Source organism: Nipponia nippon, unplaced genomic scaffold, assembly GCF_047370975.1.
Source record: "Nipponia nippon isolate SJK-2023a ecotype South Korea unplaced genomic scaffold, ASM4737097v1 scaffold_30, whole genome shotgun sequence".
NCBI classification, from domain to species: domain Eukaryota; kingdom Metazoa; phylum Chordata; class Aves; order Pelecaniformes; family Threskiornithidae; genus Nipponia; species Nipponia nippon.
The window spans coordinates 149,837-177,089 of record NW_028262348.1 but is presented as its reverse complement, the minus strand read 5'-3'; the positions used below and the strand labels follow the sequence as shown (position 1 = coordinate 177,089).

The following is a 27,253-nucleotide window of genomic DNA, read 5'->3' as shown; positions in this document are numbered from 1 at the left end:
ACAAGAAAGCGGTACCAGCAACAAACTCGTTGAAGGCTGAATGCTTGCTGAAGTAAAAGATGTAGCAGAATAAAAAGACTCCGGATCCATTAAGCTGGACGGGTGCACCTGCAGGTTGCCATAGCAAGTGTTAATTCCCTCAGCAAACCACAACCTAATTACACACCAGTGTCACAAAGCACTCTGGTGTCGTTATTTTCCAGCCTTATGTTCCATGACATTTTATCACAAATTCAAGATGCCCTAATTTTACTTTGTGGGAACAAATGAGATGGAAGCAGTCTTGGGGTACTCTGTAAAGCAAAAAAAGAAATACAGTCAGCTTGGAAACAAGCGACTAGCCAAACCATTTACAGCAGATCAGGAAGGACTCGGAAAGACTGAAAGAAGTTCTACAGATGAGAAATATGCCCTGTCACAAGGTAGTACACACACTTTCTAAACTGCTTGTTCCAGGAACCTGGTAAATGTAGCCCTACTTGTTCCAAGATTTGCAAGATTTCTAGCCTCAGTTTTTTTCAGTACAAATTGGATCCACTGTCATGCTGGTTTAATCACACTAGGAGTTTCTCAGTGGCCAAGTTCTAGCCTGCCAATTAAAACGTCACACATTGAAGCATAAACATTAACTATCCAGCAGTTGAACAGTCAGCTTTGTCCAAGGTTATCATATGTGCCCAAGTACAAAAGTTATCCATGCTCATCTAAGTGGACATGAGACAAAGGATTTGTCAGTTTTAGAGTTCAAAAACCAGAAGCAATCTTTTATGCTTCTGAGTAACTGTTGCTGGTTTTGCTAGGGAAAAAAAGTTCCTCCTTGTTCTATGCAGCCTTGTTAAGGGATCCACGGCATCCTGTAAGTGCCAGCTCTCAGCATGGCAGTTGCTAAAAAAAGAAGCTATTAAGTCAAAATTAAGTTTTGGACCTTACAGTTACTACTGTCTTTCCTGTGTCATTCCCATAATTTGTACTAACTCGAATAGGCTCCATCTGCCTATAATTTTTATTTTTTAAGGAGCAAAACGGCTTAGGAGCATTTTCTTCTGCTATGCTACCATTTAATTATAAAGCCCTAAAAAGAGTGGAAGGAAAATAGAAGTCCTGCAAAAAACCCCACATTACGTAGCCAATAAGAAACAGAACTTACCCCAGCGATGCATTCCTCCCGAGTTTAATTCCTCCCGAGTTTATCGGGCTGGCTCATCTGCCCCAACAGAGCAGACAGCAGCAGCCTCCATCAGAATTCTACTTCTAGCAGCAGCTTTGTTAGACATTCTTCCTCCCTTCTCCTTTCTCTTGGTGTTTGTACCAAAAGAAACCAGTAACCTTGAAAGATGTGAGGGATAGTGTAAGGAGCTCAAGTGCTAGCACAGAGTGAGCAGCTGAACACAGGTCAGAATTTTATGTCACCAGCAGCACATGTCCTTGCAGTCATTTGGGAAGAGATCAGTTTCCACCTAGCTCACAAGACATTAAAGCAGCTGCACAGCAATGCTTGTGAATTGCTTGTCATCTCTGATGCCAGATCTGTAGTTGCCCAAAGTTCGCCAGACTAGGCAAAATCCCCCTAAGGTCTGACAAATAGCAAGAGCTGTTACAGAAGGAAATCCACACTGTTTCTCACAGGAAAAGCATAAGTCAGTAGAACCTTGTACATGGGTTCAAGCAAGTTACTATTTGACAGTATCATAAGCCCAGAAGTTAAGTCTCCCGATGCTACGCTCTGCAGTGTGTTCTGCATAAACAGATCATTTTACATGATAGCACTAGCCCCATCTCACTGAAGTGGCAGGAATTAGTGAGAAACTTAGTTTTAAAGGAGGCTTTCTGCAAAACAATTTTATCCAAGTTTTCAAAAACTTGGATGGACACTACAGTTTCATAAACTGGATTAAGTCCTCCACTTAACCCGCTAAAAGAATTGTTATTTCCTGCTGAGAATGACTTAACTGTTAAAGAAACAGTGAAGTGCTCTAGGATGCAAGAGTTTGTTCCACATTTTAGGTACAGCTGCACTGTAATGGCAAGGAGCATGTATTTCCAGATGCATTTTAGAATGGAAGATCACAAAATCTACAAAAGCCATTATACTTAGCAAGAGCTTAAGATACCAGGAGAGCAAGTAAAGCCAGACTACTCAGAGCTGGCAGCTTTGCTTGAGAACTCAGTCATTCCAGTAATTAGATTTCTAGACTGCCACTATTAAGGATCCCCAGGCTAGCTCAATTCTCAACAGGTCATGAGCTGTTCTAGTATTTAATCTAGCAGTTTACTGTATTCCACCATCAGCTTCTAATTGTTGCTATGAAGTCACATTGAATTTTCAAGTTGAGGGGAAGGAAACTCCTACAAGTCATACTAATCCTAGAGCTGCTCTTGAGTTCCAGCTGCCTCACCCAAATTCCATTTGACCAACAAGGAACTAGTTACAAAATATAAGTACCATTTGGCCAGCAAATAGCATGCTACCTGGCTAATTCCTGCTAGGAATAAATCTGGACAGAGTGCAGATTTGCTTGACCTCATTAGCTGCTCAGTATTTCAAGCTGAGCTGTTGAGTGCTGATCAGTACAAAACTGAGGTTAGTACGTTACATCAACACTTGGAGCACTCTGGCCTGTATCCGGAATGTGGACACCCCATCTCTCTGCCATTGCTATCACAGCGCAGTGACCAAGGGAGACAATGTACTAGTTACGGTTGTGCCAAAGCATAGTCTGCTGTTACTGATTTCACAACCCTGGCAGTCTCGACTGGTTGGCATTTGAAGATGTTTTGCCCTGTTCAAGTGGAATTCAGTATGAAAAGGTATAGCTTACCACTACTGCTGCTACATTAATGTATTTTAGTGGATAAGACTACCGGCACCGTCTCCCTCAGCACAGGACTGAAGCTTTTCCACTCCTGTGAATGAAGTCATCTAAGCACGTGACTGCCTCCTGCAGCATGACCTCCACACGTGACAGTGTGCTGATGCGTCCAATGAAGAGACCCAGCTCCCTTCTAAGCTAACTGCTAAGCCATCTACATTAGGTGCTTTAGCACAGGTTTCCCTTTTTCTTGCCTGGCATCCTTATTGTCAGATTAAGAAACCTGATGCTATTAGTGGTAGTGTATTACTACTAACCGGTCCCCACCCCAAAGATATCAAGACTAGAACCACACAGTGGATACTGCAGTTTTACATTTATAGTTGGACTTTTATAATATTCAAGATTAGCACAAGATTCATAACCATAAATTATACATTGTTATCTAAGTACATAAAACGTTAATGATACATGTATTTGAAGAGTGGCACAAAGTAATAATACATCCCTGTTGGCATTCTCGAAGAAAGAGGTGGGTGATGGACACGCCGCTGATACTGCTGCAGCATAGCAGAACTGAGTCACTGCACCCTGTTAACTCAGGTGGTGCTGACTCTGCCCACCGGACAGGATGAGAACATGGTGTGGCAGGAAGCCAATGCCAGAATCAGTTAAAGGTGCAAATAAAAAGTCAGGATTACGGCCCTCCCTACCACCTCGACCTTTTAGCAGTGTGTCCCCCTCCCCAACCCTGACACTGTGCTCTTGCATCTCTAGTGCTTTGGCAGCCCATGCTCCCTCCTATGTTCGCTTGCCACACACAGCCGAGGTTTTCTTCAGTACCATTTAATGTCAACAAGTAACATGCTCTCTTCTTGTTAAACAAAAAGGATCTGGGAAGTGTTTGCTCTCTGGCATGAGATTTATTTTCTTCAAGTCTCAGATCTACTCCAGAAAATATAGAACAGACTCCAACAGCATTGAACCCCAACAGCATTATTGTCCAGAAAAGCTTTCCCAATATTCCTCTAAACATTCAGAGCACAAATATTAGAAAGCCCATTTTCTTTTGCACATAAGACCGCAAATAAAATGGGGTAGTCAGATGCACACAAGCTTTCAACAATTCATTATTAACGAGATGCTCCACTGAATTGTTAACAACCCTGCTACTTCAGTAGCTTCAGCTAAAGCTTTAACAACTTGGTGCCAGGCAATTTCCCAGCTGCCTTCAATGGGCTTTGCAAAAGAAAAAAAATATGCTCTCTTCCCCCTGGCTTCAAGCAGTTATTGCTATGAGTTAGTGAAATAGTGCCTTAACTTCAGACAAGAGTCTCACAATGTCATTAACAAAAGCTGCCTTTCAGAGGTTGAAATGTAACCGGACAATAATCAATAAATAACAGTAATCCCGTTGAAGTCTCCTCACTGAGCCAGGCAGCAAGTGTGTTCAGCCAACAGAATGTCATCTGTGCCTTTACGACCATTGTACACTTCTTGGAGAAGTTAAAAAGGGGCGGGAAGGAAGAGAACAGAGACAGTGAAGGTCTGTCAGAGAGCTAGTTACATATTGAAACCATAAACAGGCGGCTGGGTGAATCCTGGTGCTGTGTATCCATATGGGAAGTTTGCCTGGGGAGGTACTGCACTGGGGCCTGCTGTTAACATCAACTGCTGGCCTAGAAAAGCATGAGGAAAAAAAAAAAAAACACAAAGTTAGTTCAAGAACCCAAGCTTCCCTAATGCCAGCTGTACTATGGGACAGGATTATGAGGCTTTAGCTAAAAATCAGCCACTGTGCAAGCATACACGAGCAAGTCACACTATTACTCAACATGCACCACACAGAGTGGGCACCTAGCCCATCTGCTCTTGCTACCAGAAAACTACAAAAGCAAGGCAGGACTCAGAGGGAAGATGAGTATCAATTGATCTTCAGGGCATGATAAACCTGGCTTGTTTTGAAGAGACCATACTGAAAGCCAAACAAACTGATACTATTTAACTCATGCATAGTTGGAACTGAAAAGTAAAGCAATTCAAGCAAATAGTTAGGTCTGTTAGGTCTCAGTCTGGAGAGCGCTGCAAAAGGCCCGAACATACCTTGACAGATTTGTCTTCATCTCTAGGAGCACACGTGCCTCATGCATACGTTAAATTCAGGTTAACATTTACATCAGACAGTGAACCAGTCACATCCTTCCCTTACCAGCCACTTCTAGGTGCTTCTTAGCAGAATGCCTCTTCAGAAGGGCTTCTAAAATAGCAGCACACTTGAGGACAGCCATGTTTTTTTGGCTGCATGCGTCTTAAAATGGGTGAGCTAGAAAGCCAGTCTGCCTTTCTACTTGGAAGAGGAGAAGGCAGACACATTCCTCTTAGACAGGAATAACAGGAGGAATTTGCATGCTCTTTAAGTTATTCCTGGGGCTGTGCACACCTTGGTAGTCCCTGTCCTGTTACCATACTGAAAGACTATTCCTAAGCTAGAGTTTTGAGCCACGTAAGAGGAGCAATACTTTAGCTGAAGAGTAGAAGTACTGTAAGAGAGAGATGTCATTTCAACAACTTATACGGTTCATCTAGCAGAGACAACCATTTTACTATCTAGTTGAAACCAGTTTACTTTGACTGGAGGCAGTCATTTAAGTTACCTCCACAAAGAGAGACCAGAGTGACAGTAGGTAATCAATTAAAACCAAGTCTTTCACCTACCAAATACTATTGGAGTGGGTTCAGTTACTTGTTCCTCTTCTTTTCTTAGGCTTTCAGAAGCATCAAGTTTATCCACCTACATTGAAGCGAACAGGAGATGTATGAAGGCCTTGTCTAGGAATTGCACCATTGTGTGAGGCTTTTCATGCCTGGTACCTTAGCTATGAAGTGTTCCTTTTATTAGTCCAAGTTGGAGACTACAAAAGTCTGCATGTTCCCAGCAAACTATGTTGTAAACCTGCTCTCCCAATTGCTTCAGGTTTATTGCAATAAACAACAGCTATCAAATGCATCTGAGATCATCATTACCTTCAAGTGAAGCACTTTTTGGGGCTCTATTCTAGTCACTGTTGTTAACTCTATGACCCAAAAGACAAGCCCATCGGATCGGAGTTCCAAGCATCATCTCAAATGGGCCTAATATACACTTATCTATTAACCTGCAATCCCTCTCCCCTTCAATGAGAGGACCCAGATATTCCAGACCCACAAAGTCTAATCTTATCTAGGACTACAGCCTAACCTGGGCTGCAGAGTACTGGTTTAACTGTATTAGCATTCACATAGACTCCTTTTAGAGGAAACTCTAGAACCATCATGGATAGTGGTCTAGTAATATCAGCTTTACACAGATCCCAGTGTTGTGCCAAATAAAGCTCTGTTCATGCTAAAAACATTTGTGAAAGTGCTACAGTAATGCAGGAGCCCTGAACACAACTTTGAATTTGGGGTGGGGGGAGTAATCTGAGAAGGCAACAGTACCTTCCTTCTCTCAGGTTTAAGAAGTTATAGCTACCATAGAGAACCACTGAGACTGAAGACTGCCAGGCATAAGTCACACAGCTTCACATCCAGATACAGGCAGTACTAACATCCTGGGCAAACCTACGTTTAGCCCAATGCCGTAATTTCAGCTGATCCTCATCCTCCTCTCCCACTGTAAGAATCCTATCTAGTCTGAGAAGTGCTGCAAGAGGGGTCTCTATTATACCGTAGAGATGTTATCTAGATTTGGTGTTTAACAGTTTCCTGGACTTTTTGAAGTTTGCAACTCAAATTAATAACTTGAGGGGCAGAAGGTCTTTAACTCGTACATTTATAGCTGTCAGCCTAACAGCTGTTCAGGATAACATTATGTTACAAATGCCACCTATATTACTACGGATCAAAGCAATTGACAGCTACCAGTTTCAAACTAGTTGCATTGCTCTACTTATGACCTGGGATTCCCACTCTCTCTTGGATTAGACTTTCCTCTCTACTGCCCCTAGAGCATCAAGGAACTTTAAACAAAAGTGCAGTTACTCCCTCTGCTGGAGAAACAGGAAGCATGCCCAGAGCAGACATCCTGAAGAAGGGACAAAAGCAGTTCTCCAGGAAAGCCTGAACATCTGTCTGATGTGCTGCCTAGAAGTGAAGTTGTTCAAAAGGCTTCCAAATGAATGCCATCATACTTTGTGTGCCTGGCCCCTTCTGGGACATAGGCTATTCTGTGCTTTAATACCTTTTTAATGCATAAAAGAAAGGTAAGTTCTAGAAGACATACACACCCTGCTGATAAACTAGTCTATTCTTTTGTACTTTTGAAGTTAGTTACATGACAATTTTAGACATACCACATTTATAAAGCCCATTCTCTAATTCCATGTTTTGCAGTTAATTCAACAGACTAAATTAGTTGCACTGTAAACCACTCTCACCATGCAGATTTTCCTTCTGGCAAGTTATCCCGTATTTAGTACGTGTGGTTACTTGTAAATCCAACCAGCAGTTTAAAAACCATGATCTTAGACCTAAACCTCACAAAGAAGAGTACAGGTGAACTTGTGTGGCAAGTTTCTCCTCAGTGAAATACGAGGAGGAGTAGGAGTTTTAAGATCTGTGCAAACACTTTCACCATACTAACAGGCAAGAAGTTTACAGAAGCTTTATGCTACTATTCAAACTCACCATGCCTGAAAGATTGCACACTTCAGCAATTTACAGCACAACGAGCAATTTGCACTTAGAACACATCCTGTTATGTGGCAACTGCTTTTGTTTACTTATGAACAACATCCTCCTTGCCACAAGGTATCTGTAATGTAGTGAACACGAGCCCAAACACTCAAGTCCTCCTCAATCACTTGCTTTTGTTTCCTGCAAAGACGAGCAGAGTCTGGTTGGATTTTCAAGTTGCTTGTGAATAGTTATCCTTTTAGCATTAGAAAGTGAACAGGAAATGAGTTAGAGCTAAAATTACACTGCTCTTCTCGCAGAAGCTACAGCTAGATTCCTGTAAAAGAATCCTAGGATATTGAGGGACACAAATGAACACAAAGAGTTTGAAATCAGAGTGTCACCTTATAGAACAGCCCATCAACCTGCAAGAAAATTCAGAGGGGAATACTTAACATGACTGATTAGAAGCAACCTGAAGCAGTCACTTAGAGAACTCATTTTAATTAAGTTCTTTACTGTGATGTCCTATGCAACCCTAGAGCCATCTAAGGAAGTATCTTAGCTTAGTATCTTAGAGCTGGTCGAGACAAGCATTTCAGGACCACACGTGATCAGAACCTCTCTTGTCTCTCAATTGAGGATTAGCTATTGGTATCAGTATTGTACAGCCAGACTCTGCATCTAAAGTTCTGTTTTCCATTTAAAAAAAGAAAATCATCTTCAGCAGTCTACTCCTATGGCTGATGTAGGAAGTGTGTACTATTAGTTACTCAAAAGCTATATTCTCTGTAACAAGAAAACAGAGTACTTTCACAGTTACACAAAGTAGCTACACAGGTTGTCCTCACCAAGCCTTCAGCTTTGTCAACTACGGAGCCGCTCTGAAAAGCACACAGTTGCTTATGTCCACTGTTAAAAGCAAAAGTTTAACTAGACCTCTTTCAAGTCCCAAGGCATCTAGTTATAAATTTCGCTAGCTAGCCTGAAGTGATTAAACCTACAGAACTTCCTAGAAGACCTAGTCTATGAGGAACAACAACATTCCAAATGCATGCAAAGAGCTCTGGTTCGCATAATGCTAATCATCCAGCAGACTAGAAGTCTTAACTTTTTAGCCTATGCAATACTCACTTTGGTAAGGTACTCTCTCATCACTTGGATGAAATAAGGCATTGCAAAGTCCATGATGTTATGCCTCCATGCCAACTCAAGGACTACATCTGGGTGTAGCAAGTCGTAACATGTGAAAAGGCAGGCTGCAAAGCACTCCTGCTTGCCTTCTTCCAGGAACCACTGAAGCAGCTTCTCAGCTAGTTCTGCATCTTTGGACTCCGCAGCATACTGCATAGCATCCTACAGAAAAGAACAACGGTTAATCCTACAGAAAAGAACAACGGTGAAGCTTCACCCTTGCCTGTCAGCATCTTGCTCTACACCTTATGTGCGTGTTATTGCTAGCTAGATAAGCCAGGTACTTGGCATACCATGAAGTTAGTCTTTAGCAACACCAGGCATCTTCTGTAGGAGCCAAGCTACAGTACATACACTCAGTTAAGTCCTCTTATTTTGAGGCAACCCAGATATTGTATTAACAGGCTTTCCTTAAGTACTTGAAGTGGCCTGATGAGATTTTGCTTAGTTTTGCAACCAGATAAACCATCTTTCTGGTATCCCACCTAGCTCACCATTAGATATTAAAGATTACCCAGAGCAGAAGAGATTATTGCATCAACTGCTTGCGTCAAGACAGAAGAGACTTTTTGCCAGCTCTCCCACAGAACAGTAAAAAAAACTGGCCCATGTGAACTCACTACAGGCTTGAGGACTATACCTAATCATGTTTCAGTCTGTACCCTAACAAGGGCATAAGTCTTCAGTTCTGTGGAGGATGTTCCGTACTGATACAGAAAACTGTACAGATGCCACTGATTGATATAGACAGATCTCCAAGTACAGAATAACATTTTGAAATTAGGTTTGAGATATGCATTTGAAATTGCAAACACTTCTGCTCTAAGAGCCTTTTCTTAAACGTCGAGTGAAGGGCTAAGACTAATCAGAACTCCAGATCTGAAACCAACAGAACACATTCAGTATCCAGGGGATCTGTGCTTCATAGCTCAGACTTCTTTTTGACAGTCAGGGAAAAAGGCTGCGTTAGCTCACCTTATACAGACGGTCTTTCTTGCATAGCTCCACACTCTGTTTCCAGCGGTTGTTACCCTTATACAAGTATGCTGCAATACGCCTAAATTCAATTAGTTCATGCTTTTCCAGACGCTGAGCCAGCGTTATGTTATCAAAGTTGTCATAGGCATCAATGGAAGCTCTCAAACCCTGTTTGAGAGAGAATTGTTACATGTGCTGCCAGGTGGTAGTAGGCAAGAATTACAGTAGAGAAACATCTAAGCATGGTGTACAAGTGTTTAGGTTCTGCCAGCTGGATGTTGATACTGTGGCTACAGTTTGTTCACCCTGCTTATTTCATGCATCTCTCCAAAAGATGATTTTTAACAAAGCAAGATGCTAACTCAGTCATACTGACTTCACTTGACAGAACAGAAAAGCTAATTACCTTTAGAAGACGCAGCATGTCTTCCAAATAGCAGCCAATGGGGCCAGAAGCAAGTCTGTTTACGGAAGTGTTGCCCAGTAGAGTACATACCTAATATAGACCTTTACGAAGTCTGTTGTTCTGAGAGAAATAACTGTGGATCTGCTTTGTTTGCAAGTCGCAGTCTCTCAAGACTCCCGCCCGCAAAAGGTCTGATTCCACCCCCACTACCACTGCATTGCAGAAGCCATCTTCTACACAAGGGAATTACTCTGTGTCAGATGGGGAACAGCCAAACTATAGCCTCTTTTTGTTGGAGAAAGAGGAGCAGCCCTCAGGCCTAGCAACCTATTTTGTGGGGCTCACCTGGTAATCTTCCTCCTCCGTTAAAAGGTTGTTCAGAGCTTCGTTAACTCCTTTGTTGTTGTGGTTCTGGACTGAACGCAGATAAGGCTTTACTAGAAGTAGCCGATTCACCTGGAATTAATATGATTCCGATACAAGATTAAGTATACCAATTCTGACATTTCATACTGCTGAAACAAGTTCCCACTTGTTATTACAAGAGTTTGTGCTTACTGTCAGGACCCTTCAGACAAAGTAAAATAAAACAGCCTCCTAGGCCAGTTATGCCAACTCTTCCAGTGTTTCCCATATCAAGGCAGGATTGGGCTGCTTGTCAATCCTTTATACTGGAGGCAAAGCCACCTGACAGACGTCAACCCTTTTTACCAGCCAGACACTGGAGTATCTTAACTTGAGCAAGAGGATTTCTTATTCATCTAACCATCTCCCAAACTCACCTTTGAGAAAAAATTGACTGTCCTGGTGTGATCCAGTCGTGGAGATAATACAAGCAGGAGATCATTGATCAGCAGAGGTTTGTAGTCTAAATAGAATTGCAAGGCTTTATAGTATAGCTCCACATTGGCCACCTGCATGGTTAGACACTAGTTAGTACTTCAAGCACAAGCAAGCCCAAGGTGCTTAGTTTGGATCACTTAACTCAGCAGAAGGTTTATCTGACTCTTAAATAAAAGCTAAGGTTTTCTTCTAGAGGCCAGAAGTGTTACACTTACATGCAGAATTCTTGTCCAACCTTATGACTGCCATCTGCTTCCAGATAGTGAAGTCACAAGCTACCAGGGGTAGTACAAACCAATTCTAACCCATCCACAGTTAAGAGATCCTGGCACAGGCAGCCCACTCAAGTTAATGTGATCATTTGTTGAATTCCTAAAGCGAGTAAAGGCTGTAGTCTTAACCAGTCTAAGTTGTTGCCTTGAAACCCATAAGACCAATAATAATGCATTCAGTCTCAAATCTTGTCTATACTATACATCAATTCACTATTCTCTGCTGCATTCATGGGACTGCCCATTGCAATTCTCCCACTGAAACAGCTGGAAACATTTGCAGAGATCTTTCAAGAACAATCGCAGCCTCGAATTAAGACAACAGTCAGCTCAAAGGTATTAAGGAGGTTACACCTCTTGCTTGTGACCTATGATCCTGAGCAGTTTCTGAAAACATCCTGTGCTAGCTGCTGCCACTCAACAGAATGTGCTGCACAGCAGAAAACAAAGGGTATAAGATTAGATTAATTGTGCTAAACTGATTGGAAGTTGTTTTAAGTACAGCAGGAAGATTGAGTAGTACCTTAAGCAAACTCATTTTCTAAAAGGTGATTCTGTTGTGCATTTTTGCCTCTGTTCTGAAAGAGACTTTCAGCACTTTGATCCAGTTAACTAGTTACTTACCTTGGCAATTATGTCTTTAAACTGCCCCTCTTTCCAGGCATCAGTGGGATGATTCATCATAGTAATTATTGCATTGTCATACTCCTCATACTTGTCATAGAGGAATACAAGTTCCGCCCAGAGATGAGCCTGTTCTGCAGCTCTGAGCACCTGATAAAATGAGAAATCAGTTGGTTTGATTCACTGACAGCTTCCCAGCTTCACTTGCAGTGTAGCTACCTTATTGCATACCTTTGGAATATTAACTCTAGACCAGAAGAGCTCCAGATGTTCCCTCATTTTCTGAGGCTTGAATTTGGAGTATAAGATAGCAAGTTCAGTAAACATTCCCATGTGAGCACGCTCTAGGCCCAAAGCAGCTTCCAAAAGGGCAATCAGTTCTTCAAAGTATCCACGATCCTGGATGTTAGGAAAATAAAGATTAATTGCAAATTCATGACCAACAGGCACTTAAAGCTTCCTAAAATGCGTATTTACTTCAATTCAACATGCTTCGCTTTTCTCTCCAAATGGGAGTGCTCAGACTTGTAAGACAGGATGCCAATGAAGCAACAGAATTGTAAAAGAAGGGACAGTGAAAGCTATCACCCTTCCATTTACTACATAAAAAAAAAAAATATGCATGCAGCTATTTGGAAATGGAGATGGAGGAAGAATGAAGTTAAAAGATCAGCCCCACAGTGTATCAGGTTTTATCTGCGACCACTCTACTGGCAGATATAAGTATGCTCTCTAAAGTCTTCTAGGATATTAACAGTGATCTAACCTGATAGTAACTGATCAGCTCCTCAAGTTCATCAGCGTGGATGACTATGTGTAAACCACAGATCTGTGCCAAGCGGAATTCTTTTCCATCCACGCAGGCAAAGCATACCTGTAATGAGAGTTAGCAAATAGTCAGTTAACAAGAGAATACTGCAATGCTTGCTTAATCTCCATATATTAAAGGGAAAGTTAATTAGCAAGCTTTCCCAAATTTGAGTCTTACGTACAGTTCCAAATAGGTATTTCCATAATGCTTGCTTTCGAATTAAAACCTCTGTCATTCATTTTGCACTGTTTTGAAATTAAGCTTTATTACCTTGGGCAAGAGGACAGCTTATAAAGGTACAAACACACTCTGTAGCCAGAAACAGTTAGCAAGCTACTATCAGAGCTAATTGTAGATAGTTACGAATTAACTCTTCTTTAATTCCCACATTACTGACAGAGCAAAGGAGTCCAATTATGTTCTACAGCAACATGCTCAGAAGCAACAGTAGAGCACATTCTGCAGACTATTAAAAACCCGAGTTTAAGTTACCTCCTTCCAAGTCCTTGTGCTGTTGGCTTTGCGGCCACTGTCCACTGCTGCCTGATACTCTCCAAGGTGCACCAAGGTAGATGCCAGGCGAGCAAAGTTAGATACGTTGTTATAGAGTAGTTTTGCCGCTTCATACATCCCCTCTTCATAACAACGATCACCAACCTGGATTGGGAGTCCAAGGTAAACAAGGGTAACAGCAAGAATCAGGAGTCAGCTAAGCAGCAAGTCATACATGGGAACTGTGGACCAAGACATACCTGTTGTATATGGGCATTATTAGGGCCACTAATAAACTCCTCCAGTTCTGACAGACGATTAGTTTTTGCCAAAGCAAAAATAAGTTCTGTCTCTACATAAGACTCTCTAGCCTTCTTCCTGGCCATCTGTAAGAACTTGACAAGGTCCTCCCAGTTATCTTGAAGAGAGAAGAGAGATTTAAGATCCTCTGTTTAGTCATTCTGTATTGCTCACCTTGCCCACCTTAGGAACAGTTTTCACTAGTAGTCTCCAGAATCTCCTCCACCATGATACTAAGCTATTTGCATTTGAGTTAAGGAATTCCCTGCTAAACATCAAGTCACCTTCACATGAGGTTGAACTTCTTGCAACAATTCTACAATTCAGTTGGCAAGCAGTTCTGCTACATACAGCTAAATAAATACATTATACTTGGCTATATTTTAGGTGATAACAGTCCAAATTATCTCCACATGAAGGTCTATCTTTGGCGCAGCAACACAGACAAGCTTGTTGACAGGAATCTCACTAAACATCGACTCATCCATTCCATGTACTGACTGCTCCCATTTCCTCTGAAACAGAATTCATAAGTCTCAAGAATCCCTGCTGATCGATGTAGATACAATAACCTCGCTTATATCCAAACAATCTTAAGTTTGAGGATGCTTTGCCTTACCATTTCTATTAGCTGCTTGAACAACCTCCATGTAGGTAGATGGATCATCTGCCTTTATATAGGAATCAATGGCTTCTTTCACCAAGTCCTTCTGGAGCTGTGCCCTGGCTAGCTGGCTCCATACTGCTGGTTCGTTACATCTCTCGGCAAATTCATAAGCACGGTCTAAGTTGCCAATGTGCTCAATCAGCACCTGTTTGAAATTGAAGTTGCAAGTTAAAAATCAAAGCTTTATAGCATTGTCCTTTCTAACAGAACTCTTTCTTCAAGTGCATACGCTGTTCTGTGTAAGCAATATGAAGCTAACTGTTTTTAGAACAGCCATTTCTGCCCAATGAAGTAGAGGCAGAAAGAATAAGACTCTTGTTGCTACTGTTTCTCCTCTGCCTTACAGACATCAGTAAGGCTGGCCTAAAGACAATGCCTAGTAGCATTTGCTTCTCCTGCACCTTTCAAGTATGAGTCTCCAAGGTAGCCACTGTGAATCAAATGCAGCACACAAACCCCAAGCATATAGTGCAACACCCCAACATTTTTTTTATTACTTTGACCAGATCAGCCTCTGAAGTCAGTATTTTGACTTTGTTTTGCTATTCTTTGTACGTAATCCCACTTCTCCCTGCAACTTGTTACATATGGGAACTGTACTCTTGCTGAGTTGCACTGATTTAAGTGACAAACACTCCCTGAGAATCAATGTAACAATACACTTCCCATCCTCTCTATTACTAGCATTCTATACCTTCATGCAGGAACCACGCCTCACCTGAATTGCTGAAGTATTAACATCAAATTTTCTGAATATAGCAAAGGCTTCTTCATATAGCTCATTACTGATGGCAATGTTTGCAATATCTGGGGCATCATAGTTATCTAGACGATTGATGTATTCCATCACACGAGTGCGGTCAGCCTTAATGGCAGTCAGGATCAGCAGATTCTGGAGATTCCTTTGGTTAACAGAAGACAGATGCTATAAGCAGGGCACAGTAACACCTGCTTACGTGACATGTATTGTACATGCAAAAAAATACACCCGCTTACTGTCACTAGCAACAACCTTTCATCCCCAGATTGATAAGCACTGATACTTCAAAAAAACCTGCTTACCAATATCAGCGTTCTCTTCTCTCAACACATCACCACAAACTGCATAGCGTGAACTAGCTCTGTTCTTAAAGCACAGAGCACTTAATTCTGCTTTTTCACCTAATTATACACATTTAAGAGTGCTTAGGTCCTGCAACCAAGAGGCCCACAAATAACCTGGGTCACTTCACAGCCTAAACAAAGGCACTGAATAAGCTAAACTTGCGGACAAAGCTCTCCTCTTACCTGTGTTCACTGAATACAGAATTATCCAAGACAATTTTTTCCAATAACTCAATCAATTCATTAGGCAGGTCAGCAGTCATGAAAGCTTTCACAGTTACAGAAACCTCCTCTGGATCCTGTGTCTCTGATAAAGCTGTTTGGACAACCTGGATTTGAAGGCAGGAACATGTTGTTTTCCCCAAATGAGATTTGCCAACCTATTCCAGTGAACTACAAATTAAGGCTTCAGAACTTTGAGAGTATTTTGTCACAGACAGCAAGAAAGAGCTACTTCTATACTGGATATAGCTATTAAAGTCACACCTTGGGTCTGTACAGGGAGCAAATTCACTAGAAGTAGGTCACTCCACAGGACAGAAATATCACCTTACTGGTAACTGTGTTTTCTGGCCATGAAGGTCAGAGTTAATACCTGCCACTCAAACTCTTACAAGTTTCTGGATGGCTGAGATGGGGCCTCAAGGGACCCTGTGGGGAATGACAGCTACTTTAATGCTCCATGTTTCCGAGACATCCTGCGGTCTCCTCATACTGAGAGTTTAGCCTTTGTGCTGTACCTGGTCAATAAGCTGCCGCCTGAATGGGTTGTTTTCTTCCAGAACATTTGCCCAGAGCTCAGGGTCCTTCCTGCGCACCAGATAGCGAGCCTCACTCTTAAACAGCGAGTTCTCATTGCAGACCTGAAGGAGAAGTTACAAATATTGGTCTTAATGTTAAGGGTTAGTACCACAAGACAGGTTTAGCTAGCTATGCATCAGACAGTCTAGAATACTGACTAGAACTAATTGCTGAGCAATGCTAAATGCCACAGACAAGTTCTTACCCAACCTCTGATCTGGAAGGCTCATGGAGAAGGTCTCCAGCAGAATTTCTATAGCTTCTCTTGGTTTTGCCCGACACACAAATACTGTGACAGTGGCTTCACAGTAACTATTTGCTTCTGTTTGAAGTGAAGACCTGCAGAAGCCTGAAGAACTTAAGTTTTAAACCTAGAAAGGGAGCCACTTGCCTGGGCAATGTTAAGTAGTGAACTGAGGAATGGTGCTGGTGTTTAAAGCTAGCAATAGGTTATGCATTTGGTGTCATTAGCTTTACCTTAGAAATGTTCAGAGGAGCAAGTGGCTTGGATTCCCCTGCTAAAATGTTAAGGGTACAAAATAAATGCAAAATCTATAGAAGTGCAGCAAGGAAGAGTTATGAGTTACGATCCTATTAGTATTACTAGTTTCAATTTCCAACTAGAAGAGTAGAAACCTGAAGGCCTATTCCATATTCTATCAACTGGTCAAGTTTTGTTAGTATCTGAATTAGCTCTTGGAATCTCAAGTACTTTGCTGTAAGCAAATTAGTAGCAGCACAATTTTGCTTTATGCTGTACATCTATTAGTTGCAGTTGAGGCCTCTTCTAGGGGCCAACCATGTCTCAAGAATAATTCTTACAGGAGGAAGATCTTTCCTCCGTAACCAAAAACATCTGCTCAGAACATCAGTTCAAGGAAGAAATTGGTACTGACAGGTGTTTATGGTTAACCAGAATGTTAAAAGCTTATCCTAGAAAAGTTTCCTGGCAAAACAAGTTAGAGCCACCTTCATATCCCGAAATAAGAGCCAAATACACCCAGCCTTTTTTTTTTTTTTTTTTTTTTTTAACAGCTACAGAGGAGGTACTACTTCAAAAATAGCTGCTTCAGGCTGGAGAGTCATCCACTTTCAGCAGCAAGCCTAGACTATACCACCATTCTAACACTCACAGGGTAGGCCTTGCCAGGGAAGAGTGTTTACTTCCTTTCAGATAGGGCAAAACAAGCTGGTTCTCACCCCTAGACAGCTGACATTCTTTGCATACACTAGTGCAGGTAGGAGGAGAATGTTTTCTTTCTCAGCAGCCACAAGCACTACAATCTGGCATTAAGCTCTGGTGTTCAGTTTGAGACTAGGATGTGTTTGGAGAACCCTGGGAATTTCACTTGCCCTTGAACTTCCAAGGGAGGTTCTAGGAATCAACAAGCTTAAGACAGGAGAGGAATGCTATCAGAGTAAGTTTTTGCAGTTTGACTGTAAACATTTATTTTCCTCATTTCTAGTTAAGTATTGGAGCAACTCTAAGGGTCAACCACAATAAGGGAAAATTACAAGCCCCATTCTAGTTTCAGGGAAGCTTTTCCTCCCACTGTAGAGACAGGCTAGGTGACAGCCTGTCCCTTCTGCTGATCAAGTGCTCAAGGCTCAAAAAAAAAAAAAAAATCAACTTAACAAAGGTTTACCAGTAGGCATATTCATTAGCTGGGCCCAATTTTTAATTTTGAGCAAAATCAGTAGATGAAAAACATGAATAGTACCTTTAAGGTGCCGAGTTATAAAATTTTAGTTCAGACATATAGCATAAGAGTTCTTCTCATCAGCATAAAAATTACTGTCTCTATATAGAAGAATCCTGCCTACCTCAATTCCCGAGTCAGACTGCAAGAGAGGATTCTGCAAGTGTTAGACAAATAGCCAGCTAGGCTTCCACTTCAGGCAGCAAGTAGTTCTTTAACATGTTTATAAGTGGAGTTTTGCTAACCTTTATGAGTTCCAGATCACATTGACCCCTCTCATAAGCAACGCAGGCCAGATGAGGGTCCCTCTTTTCACAATATTTGCCAACTACACGGCTGTCATAGTAAGGATTCTCACGAAGGAACCGCTCCGGATTATTATTACTGTCAATGTAGATTTTGGCCAAGGCATTATGAGTCGCAGGTTCTTCACAGCCTTCATGAATCCTTGATTCAAGCCATGGCAACAGCAACTTAAGCCTTTGAAGAAGCAAACATTTTAGGTTTATAAGTCAGACTGAGGTATGCTTGACAGCTACCCATTAATACCTGGCCTTCCCTTCAAGCAAGTCTGCTGGTCAGACTTAAAAGCAGACAGAGACCAGACTTAGAGGCAGACAGAGACCAACCAGACCATTTAATGGGTCTTAAATGAGTGGAGGCCAGATCTGCAGTTTGACATCAGGGAAGCTTGCAGATGCCACTGCTTTTGGAATCTTTCCTTCCAATTCCTGTTGCGTTAGCTGGCTCTTCACACTTAAAGCCATTTGTTCATTTTACAGGTAACTACAAACTAATTACACAAGCTGCTGTGTGCCTACAACTGTCAAGACAGTTTTATCCAGATTTCCTCCAAAGGCACATCCCATGGTTGGCTGTACAGGAAGTGTTCAAAAGCTATGTTATTCACCATGCAGTGCTGTCAGGCATTCATATATGGCCCAAATAATCAAGAGACTGACTAGCAAATCTAAGCTGCTTTTCTATAAAGAAACATAAAACAGTATTAGTATTGTATCATTCAACAAAACTGCATCCAATTCAATTCGGGTGTATACCAGAGTCAGGAAAGCCCAACACTGGTGTCTACAGATGCATTTTTGTTACCGATTTCTTTTTTCCACTTCAGCCACCAGCTCATCTGTTGAGAACTGGCCTCTAACCACCATGATCAAGTTCTTAATGACATCTTCAGAACAATCCACATCAAGAAGTCCTCCAACCACTGCTGGTATACGGCTAGGATTCACCTAGAATAAGCCACCATCATTAAAATTAGTTATTAGCATTACTAATAACCCACCTCCAGTCTTCCACATGGTAAGTTCTAGTTAGCAATTTAAACTATGCTTTAGAGCAAGCAGTGAATTTGAAGTTACTAATACATTTGTATATAAGTTCCAGGAAACACTGCACTTAGGTTTGTAATAGACAGAAGGCTTACTGAAGAGCCTCTGCACTAGAAGTGTCTCCATAAGAGAGATATAGCAGATTCTGCTTTAGTTTACCGAAAGGTAAAGTTCCTTTGAAGGAAGGAAAGAGCAAGAGCTTAAAAGTGGATTCTCCTTACCTTCTGTACATAGATCTCTATATACTTCTGCAGGTTATTGCGATATAAGTAGAGCACCAGGTCATGGACAAAGTCAAATCGATCACAGACAATGATCAGAGGAAGCTGGTCCGTGAGCTTTGCTTCCTGTATTTTGTGCCAAAAGAAAAAAAAAAGCAAGCAACCACCATTTGTTGAAGCACTTTCAAAGCACGAAAGTCTGACCAAGTTCCTTTAGCACTAAAAGTAACAATACATTCAAATTTAAGAGTGCCAAGCAGACAACTGACTTCAAAAGCAAGTTACCCACTATGAATACCATTCTGCCAGTCTATCAGTTGAGTTTCAAGTTTAGGCTCTTCATGAAGTGCCACATTAGGCCAATATCTAGCTTCAAAATGACTATCAATTCACATATCAAGTCAGAAGACAGTCGCTGGGCCAAGAACTTAACAATGCAAAATGAAGTGGCATTAAAATCCCATTTTACCACAAAGCATGCAAAGTGTTGTAGTACAGGTTGACTCCCATTTTAATAGGCTTTGTCTAGCCAATATCCTTGATAAAGCTCCTGCTGAATAATTCAGCATAGTCTTTCCTTCTGCCAACCTGGATTCACCTATTGTTAGGTGACAACATATTTACGAGTTTGGTACTAGTTATAGCATACAGGCTAGTTTTAAAGGAATTTGGGCTTGTTTTCCCAGAGACAGCCTAAAAGGACCCATTATATACCTGGAATAGGATCAAACTCTTATTCCAGCTACACAGGAGACTATTCACAGCCATGCCTGCTAAACTTTGAGCTGGTTTTTCCCTCCATTAGAATGCTGTAGTTCTGCTGCTAAGCAAAACATACAGAGGACTGCTCAATCCATTGGACAGAATATTTACCTTCAGAAAGTTCTTCACCCGTTCTGGGTTATAGCAGTTACTTTCACGGCAGATTCTTTCCACTTCCTTTATCTGACCAGTCTTGCAAGCTGCCTGGATGTACTTGAAGTGAACGTCTGGATCCTGGCTGAAGTTTACAATGGAACCCAAGAAATAGAACAGTCCTAGAAAGAGTCACGTTTTTAGCATAGTTGGAAGGGTAAGCGAAGCACGCGCAGACTGTTATGGGCTTTAGCTTGCAACTTAGTTCAGCCCTGCTGAGAGTAGCTTTCATTCAACTGCGGGAAAAATCAGAAGGATTTCCCCTCCCCCCTTTCAGGTTTCATCTTTCTTTCTGATCTTTACTCAGGAGGGTTAAGAAACTAATCTAGAACAAAGCTACCCCTAGAACCCACTGTGATGAACTCACTTCAATAAATGCATTGTAAGGTCCAGCCACATGACAAGTACCTCTCCCATAAAAGCTACAATCCTTACTATTAGCTTCAATCAAGTAGGGCTTCCAAGTAAGCTGCTTCCTTCTAATACTGTACCTTCATAGCTTTTGAAAGATTCAAAAAGCTCCACAAGAGACTGGGTACCAAGCTGCTCATGGTATTTAGAAGCAACTTGCACACAGAGCTGTAGGTTTTGCCTAATGTTGGCTGACAGCATGGCACGCAAACACTCCACGGAGTCTTCAACTGAGAGAGAGCCAAAGAAGTTCACAAGCCACTGCAAAGAGAAAGAGATTTTACTCAGTACCTTGTACAGGATTTGACTGACTTCTTCTAAACTCTGGCAACTAGCCAGAGTTTCTACCCCAGCTACTAGAGAGAGAAGTCCTCCATGCACTAAGACCAAAGACGTAAAAAGAAACACACTCGCCATCTTTACAACTACAAAAAACACAGTTTGGAATTAAGATTAGAAATGGCCACTTGGGAAATTGAGGTCAGATTGAAGCCATCAGAAGTATAGATTATGGCTTAATGATTAAGTGGACAAGTGTTCTTGAATCACAGCTACGTGTGCTACTTTGGTACCTACAAACCATCTTATAGTGGCTGCAGGGATTTCAGCAGCTACAGAAGTGCTGAAGAGTGTTCACTTTACTTAAGCTTTCACTTTCTTCCTCTGTACCACAGACTTACCTCAGGATTCAAGAGGTGAGTATGAACGACAGCACGTTTAATATCATAGAGATCCGTGTAGTGTTCCAAAGCTCGCTGGAGCAACCCTGCCTTTTCACACAACTGGGCAATATGAGCACGATCATAGTGTGTAAACATTTGGTTTCCAAGAATGGCATCTGCAACCTAGGAGATTACATTTCATATTCAGACTGTCAGAATCACAGCAGTTCAGCCTAAAAATTGTTGAAAAGTCACGCAGTGACTCATTAGTAGTCTTTGACATTGCTAAACTACTTACAGGTATCAGTATCAGACATCATATTCTTGTGCAAGCCTACTACTGTCTCTCCTTTGCTTTTTGGAGGAACTAGGTTAAGCAGTCTTACCTGCGGGGCATGAATCAAATTCATTTCCAGGAGACGAGTCTGAAGGTGGCCTTCTGCAGGGCGATTATTTTTCAAGGCATCCAACAGAAAGGACGTGCACTGCTGAATAAGACTATTCTCCATGAACACATCCACAATCTGTTGAGATTGACCAAGTCAGAGGAGGGGGTCTATATACACACACGCGCACATTTGTCTGTATATACTAATAGCCTGGCTAGAAAGGCAGCTCATCACAGCACCTAGCATGCTATATTCCCTTTGTTTTCATAGGATTACTACCATGGTAATAGAGAGACAAGTTTCATGCTTTTTCTTTTTCTCTAGAATGTAAGCAGCACATTACTTTGAGCTATTATGCCAGATTTTGCCACCTACTCTATGTAGTTTTAACACAGCATGCAAATCCCATCCCTTCTCTCTTGTTGGGATAGTTGCTACAAGAAAAGCTAAGACTTTTTCTAAGTAGCTTCAATTATTTAATAATGCAAAGTGTTGCCTTATTTCTCTGTCCATTTAACCAGGAGTGGCCACTGGCAGCCAGCATTCAAGTTTATTTGTTCGTCGTCCTGTAAATTCTCTGCACGGGAAGAGTTAATGTATGCTTCATTAAAGCCAACAGTAGGACAGTAACACTCCATTGCTTAGACTAAGACTGTGGCAGATTCACTATCAATACTACAGTAATAAGCCAGAAACCTTCCACAAGAACTTGAGAGCACACTTGCATCTAAAGACTTAATGGTAACCAAACTTGACTACAATAGTTCAGGCACTTTTCTAACCAAGCCAACTAGAGACCTGAACTGGCCTTACCAGTCCCCAAAATGGTACTATGCTATTACCTCTGTCTAGAAAGAGACCAGTACTCTTGTTGTAGGCATCACCTGGTTAATGTTAGCCAGCGGCTCCTCATCCTGTACCAGCATCTGAGAGAACTGCAGGCCTTGCTCTGGACTGACTCTCATCACACTTCTCAGTAAGAAGATCCAGTCTGGGGTATAGCCAACCTAGAGATTTCAGAAACAGCCGTGCATGTCTAGGAAGACTTACACACCTTTTAAGCCTTCAGATTCTTTAGCATAAGCACTGTGAACTGCTGTGAGGTTGCCATGCCCATCCCCCATCTTCCAGGAATTCTCAGACAAAAGCATTGCTTGTCTGTTGACACAGAAATTCAGTATTCACCTACTTAGTAACTGAACTTGCACCAGGGCATTTCTCTTGCTAGGTAAGAAAACTGCTAGGAAGAAATCTTTCAACAGTCTTAAGGCACTATCTGTCAAGTAAGGTCCTAAACTTACAAGTGGACATCAGGCAAATTGTTTTGTAATCCATCCAAAAAAGTGTCTTATGAATTTAGGAAGAAGCTTATCTTTATTTTCTAGAATAAGCTTGAGCCAGTCCCAGAATTTTATGAACTATCAAACTAATGATGTTCTGAATTTAGTTTTTTTGCATACTGCTCAGACCTTAGTCATACGCTATGATTTGCACTATGACAATGAAGAAAACACTGTTTCTCAATCTTACCTACTTATCAGTTTGAAGTGACAGGAATCAAACTTGTCTCATGGAAGACAGTTTGAGAACATACACATTAAACATAAGATAGAGTCTAGCAGTTTATGATAAACAACTTTACCTTTTTAGCATACAGCACTATTTTCTGGAACTGACCAGTTTCAGCAAAGCACTGAATCACTTTGTTTGGCACATTGGCACGAAGATAGACACTGAGTGCAAGGGTTGGGTCAGCTGTCTTCACCAAGTCTCCCAGCTCCTCTGAGCACTCCAGCTGAAGTCAGAAGTGGTATTTTATCAAGCAGAAGAATTCAGAGATGTATTAACAAAAGCATTGTTCACACTCAATTGTTACAAAGCAACAGAATTAAGCTAGTGTCATAATTGAGCCTACCTTGTCTTCTTTCAGCCACTTCTCCAGAAGCTGCTTGCGGCCCTGCTGTAGGACAGGGCGACAGAGCTCCAGAGACTCAAACTTGTTCAGCTGTCCCTGGTCAAGCAATATTCCAAAGTACTGGAGCAGGGGAGAGGCCTGCCCAGGCTGAGCTGGTACACTCTGGAACTTCCTGATTGTATCGCTGGTACGTAGAATTCCCTGAAGAGGCACAAGATAGAGAGAAACAATGTTTAATTAGTGAAGGCTGAATAGTATTAGTCAAAAAACAGGCGTGAATCTATACACTGAAGCATCTACTCTTAAGCCTTCAGGGTAAAGATCTTCATCAAACCAATGACATTCTAGCAGAAAGTCAGTGACCAGAGCAAGTCCAGTCTATGGCTGGAAAAGCATAGCAGATGCTCCTTTAGAGGATGCAGGCAAATATATTAGTCAGAACAACAACCAAACTGCAGAGAACTAAGGCTAGTATTGCAGCACTTCAGTTTTTGAATGTCAAGTACTGAAATGCAAGTGAGCTAAGCAAGTCCACTAAGCTAAGGCAAATCCCCATGACTTCTAAGCTTTACCTTTGGAGTTATTTACCTTTGGTGCAGATGCAGCTACTTTAGCAGCATCTGCATAGCTTCCTTGAGCAAATAGCGTATTGAACTTCCTGGCAAATAATTCCTCTGCCCCAGCTAGGTTACTACGTATAGCCATACGCAGTCCCAAGTCAGGATTCTGGAGAACATTCGTAGCATAGTTCACTATGTTGTCTTCCTCAACACATACAGAAAGCACCTGGAAAGGACAAAAGGCATATTGAGGAGTACTGTCCTTTCCACAACTACTATGAAATATAGCAACCAAATAGCTATACAGCCCATCGGTGACGTAGTAGATTATTAAAAAAAAGTTCCTCCCCAAGCAGTTCTATACTAGGAAAGGCTAAAAAACGACTAATCAAATAGTTACTTGCTCCCTTCCATGACATTTGTTGCACCAAGTCACTCATTAGGTTTGTCACATTCCATCTGAGCTTTAGAAGGCTCAAAATCAGAATGCTTGATTTGTTACCTGTCCTTTTTTGTTCACACCAATAATGCCTGAGGTAGGTTCATGAGGAGCTGTGACAAAGATAGTATCAGCACTAATACGATTCATGTAGATGCACACTCCAGACTCCAAGTCATACATGTGAATATATCCATACTTTGTGATCAGGTAGATAACACCATGCTTAATTCCAATCTGCCAAAAGATGAGTTTTTATTAGTCAAGACTAAGACTGTAACAGTTAAGACAGCTGCCTTTAGCCTAGTCACAAGACAGTACTGCAGTGACATGCCTTTGCACTGACACTAAGAACAAACATAGCTTCAGACCCCTTCCTTACAGACTCAAAGCAACGAACAGCTTTGCTGGCCATTTGGAGCCATAGCTCCACTGAATAGAGAGGCTGAAAGGAAATTAAAATTCATCTGCAGCAATGGACATACTCCTCATCCTAATGAGCCAGGCTGATGGAGAAAGTTTGGGCATAATTAGCATTCTAGTCTAGATCTGTCAGTACAAGTTTCTGTTCAGAAATACTGAGATAATCCCACTCTCCTCCAACAAGGCCCACCCAAAGCACCAACAGAACCTAAACCAAGCTCAGCTACTGAGCACTCCAGTTTACCTGTCAAGTCACTTAAACCAGGGAGGCTTTCAAGCCAAAATGCTCTTCAGACAAAGAAGTACTTTCACTTTGGAACAAGTCTTCAGATGTTTTGTTAATTAAGCCTCAAGCTGAAGTACAGAGCCACATGAATCCCACCATGTAGACAAGCTTGCTTTGTTTACCTTACTTTAAGGCATCTCTTGGTTCATTTATGAAGCTGGTCTATTAGACTGGTCAGCAGTTGCATGCTCTGAGATAGTTTGCTGTCTTTACACAATTTCTAGTCTGACAGACATGCTAAGTGAAGTTTGGTCTGTCAAAGCAACCAGCTATATTCTTTCCTAAAGAACCTCCCATTAGTGTCCCAGATTGCCTTTTCTGTGCTGCTGCTCCAGGAAGTATGCTGATATAGGACTCCCTGCTCCATCTGTCTCTTCTAGCGAGATCTACTGTAGACAAAATGCCACTTTCATGTGAAGCTACATCAAGCACCATAACATTCTTATCTAGAACTCTGAACATTAGTAGGAAGTTCAATAGCCAAAACGATGTTACAGATATTCTACTAGAAGACACTTCTGAGGGTTTTTTTGGGTCTGTCTGTCATTGTTGGGGGAGGGGGGGTGGTAGGGGTTTTGTTGGGGATTTTTTGTTGTTGTTTTAAATACAGCCTTAAGTTGACATACCTGGACAAATACTGGAACAGCCTATATATTTGTGTTTGAGTTACTGTTTTAATGTTCAGGCTATCTCCCACAAATCTACTAACACCCCTCCCAGAACTAGGAGGAATGACAGCAAAGCACTAGTAGAAAGCACTCTTTACAACAGAGATCACAGCTACTTGCCAGGCTATAAAGTTGATTTTTTGGGGGTCAAACATTTACCTGCATTGCCACAGGAAAGTCTGTCTGTGCTTCAGGTGGGAAAAACACATCAACAGCTTTCTTAACAAATGGTTGATTTCCAGTAGCTGGCTGACCTACTTCAATTATGTGTAGCTAGGAAGAAAAGAATACACGTCACAAGATTGCCTGCAAGTGCAGCCACATGAAAGAAGTTCCTCTCTTCAGATATCCTACTGAAGTCATCTGCCCAATCCTGAACCAACACAGTTTGGGGAGCTGTGCTCCAGACATTTATCAGCGGGACAAGTTTTCCAGAACTCAATAAAGTAAAAACCAGGAAAAGCTAGAAAGAAAAAACCCATGCTTTCTATGAAAGCAGACTGTATTTCTATTCAAGACAACTTGCTCAAGATGTTTTGAGTGAGACTTGTGAATTCATCAATAATTTGTGCAGGACAAGACTAAAAAGTGCAGGACATTTTAGTGTTACCTCAGCTCTTTACAGACTGCTCAGCAGTTGTAGCGTATTCAACTGCTACTGAATTCCACTATCAGTTTGATGCAAACAACATACCTACAGCACTAAGGTTTATCTAGTCTCTTTCTGTACTGGATTCAAGACGTAAGAGGCTGCTTAATGACTTAACTTTATACACACAAAACACCACATGGGCATAAATTGATGCTTTAACACCCTGAGGTCAGTTCTCATTGCATCTACATTTGTTCTTGTGTCTAAGTTCCACCCAAGCAACTCAGACTTTTTGCAGTTTCTATCCTGTTGAAAGAAGGCTTTTGGATGCTGACCGAATATGCTGTGTACATGGTTCCCAAGCTGTTCTTCAGAGAGCATACACTAAACTCTGTGATCACTGAAGTCCTGGTTAGTACCGAGTTCTGCTACAGCAGAATAGGAAAACAGTTACAGACTTTACCTTGCCCCCTGCAGGACTCCTCACAGCAAAACAGAAGAGGGTAGAAGGTTTGGCATTTCCCTCTATTTTGAATTCTGCAAAAGCTGCTGCATGGCCCTCTATAGGTTGGGAGACTTTTCTATCAACTGAGTACAGCTGCATTGCACCAACCACACGATTTTGCTAGAAAAAAAAAGAAGAAAAGTCAGCTTTTAGAGATAAGATTTCAAATGTTTATAGCAGGACCTTTGGGACAGTAAACTAAAAAGCAACAAATGCCTCTCATCCCCTCCTCCAATGCTTTAATTGCATTAAAGGTCAGGTTA

The 27,253-nt window shown here is 41.6% G+C and overlaps 1 protein-coding gene across 2 annotated transcripts in view; it reads right to left on the bottom strand.

The window, feature by feature from the left end:
• Positions 1–3,171: 3,171 nt before the first annotated feature.
• CLTCL1 (clathrin heavy chain like 1) overlaps positions 3,172–27,253 on the bottom strand; it is a 37,423-nt gene continuing 13,341 nt past the window's right edge. The window contains exons 4-33 of one of the 2 annotated variants that reach the window (XM_087768497.1): positions 26,949–27,110; positions 26,053–26,166; positions 24,580–24,753; positions 24,106–24,303; positions 23,518–23,718; positions 23,245–23,397; positions 22,487–22,609; positions 21,600–21,737; positions 21,232–21,396; positions 20,632–20,812; positions 20,099–20,262; positions 19,226–19,351; positions 18,763–18,905; positions 17,901–18,135; positions 15,895–16,017; positions 15,338–15,483; positions 14,769–14,952; positions 14,003–14,195; positions 13,344–13,501; positions 13,084–13,248; positions 12,547–12,654; positions 12,012–12,179; positions 11,781–11,930; positions 10,824–10,955; positions 10,387–10,497; positions 9,633–9,803; positions 8,598–8,819; positions 7,868–7,888; positions 5,526–5,601; positions 3,172–4,489 (exon numbers count right to left, since the gene is read on the bottom strand). In XM_087768497.1, the coding sequence (XP_087624623.1) occupies positions 4,374–4,489; positions 5,526–5,601; positions 7,868–7,888; positions 8,598–8,819; positions 9,633–9,803; positions 10,387–10,497; positions 10,824–10,955; positions 11,781–11,930; positions 12,012–12,179; positions 12,547–12,654; positions 13,084–13,248; positions 13,344–13,501; positions 14,003–14,195; positions 14,769–14,952; positions 15,338–15,483; positions 15,895–16,017; positions 17,901–18,135; positions 18,763–18,905; positions 19,226–19,351; positions 20,099–20,262; positions 20,632–20,812; positions 21,232–21,396; positions 21,600–21,737; positions 22,487–22,609; positions 23,245–23,397; positions 23,518–23,718; positions 24,106–24,303; positions 24,580–24,753; positions 26,053–26,166; positions 26,949–27,110 (4,521 nt within the window). In that variant the 3' untranslated portion in view covers positions 3,172–4,373. The remainder of the gene's footprint in view (positions 4,490–5,525; positions 5,602–7,867; positions 7,889–8,597; positions 8,820–9,632; positions 9,804–10,386; positions 10,498–10,823; positions 10,956–11,780; positions 11,931–12,011; positions 12,180–12,546; positions 12,655–13,083; positions 13,249–13,343; positions 13,502–14,002; positions 14,196–14,768; positions 14,953–15,337; positions 15,484–15,894; positions 16,018–17,900; positions 18,136–18,762; positions 18,906–19,225; positions 19,352–20,098; positions 20,263–20,631; positions 20,813–21,231; positions 21,397–21,599; positions 21,738–22,486; positions 22,610–23,244; positions 23,398–23,517; positions 23,719–24,105; positions 24,304–24,579; positions 24,754–26,052; positions 26,167–26,948; positions 27,111–27,253) is intronic. The other variant, XM_087768498.1, reaches the window with a different exon arrangement.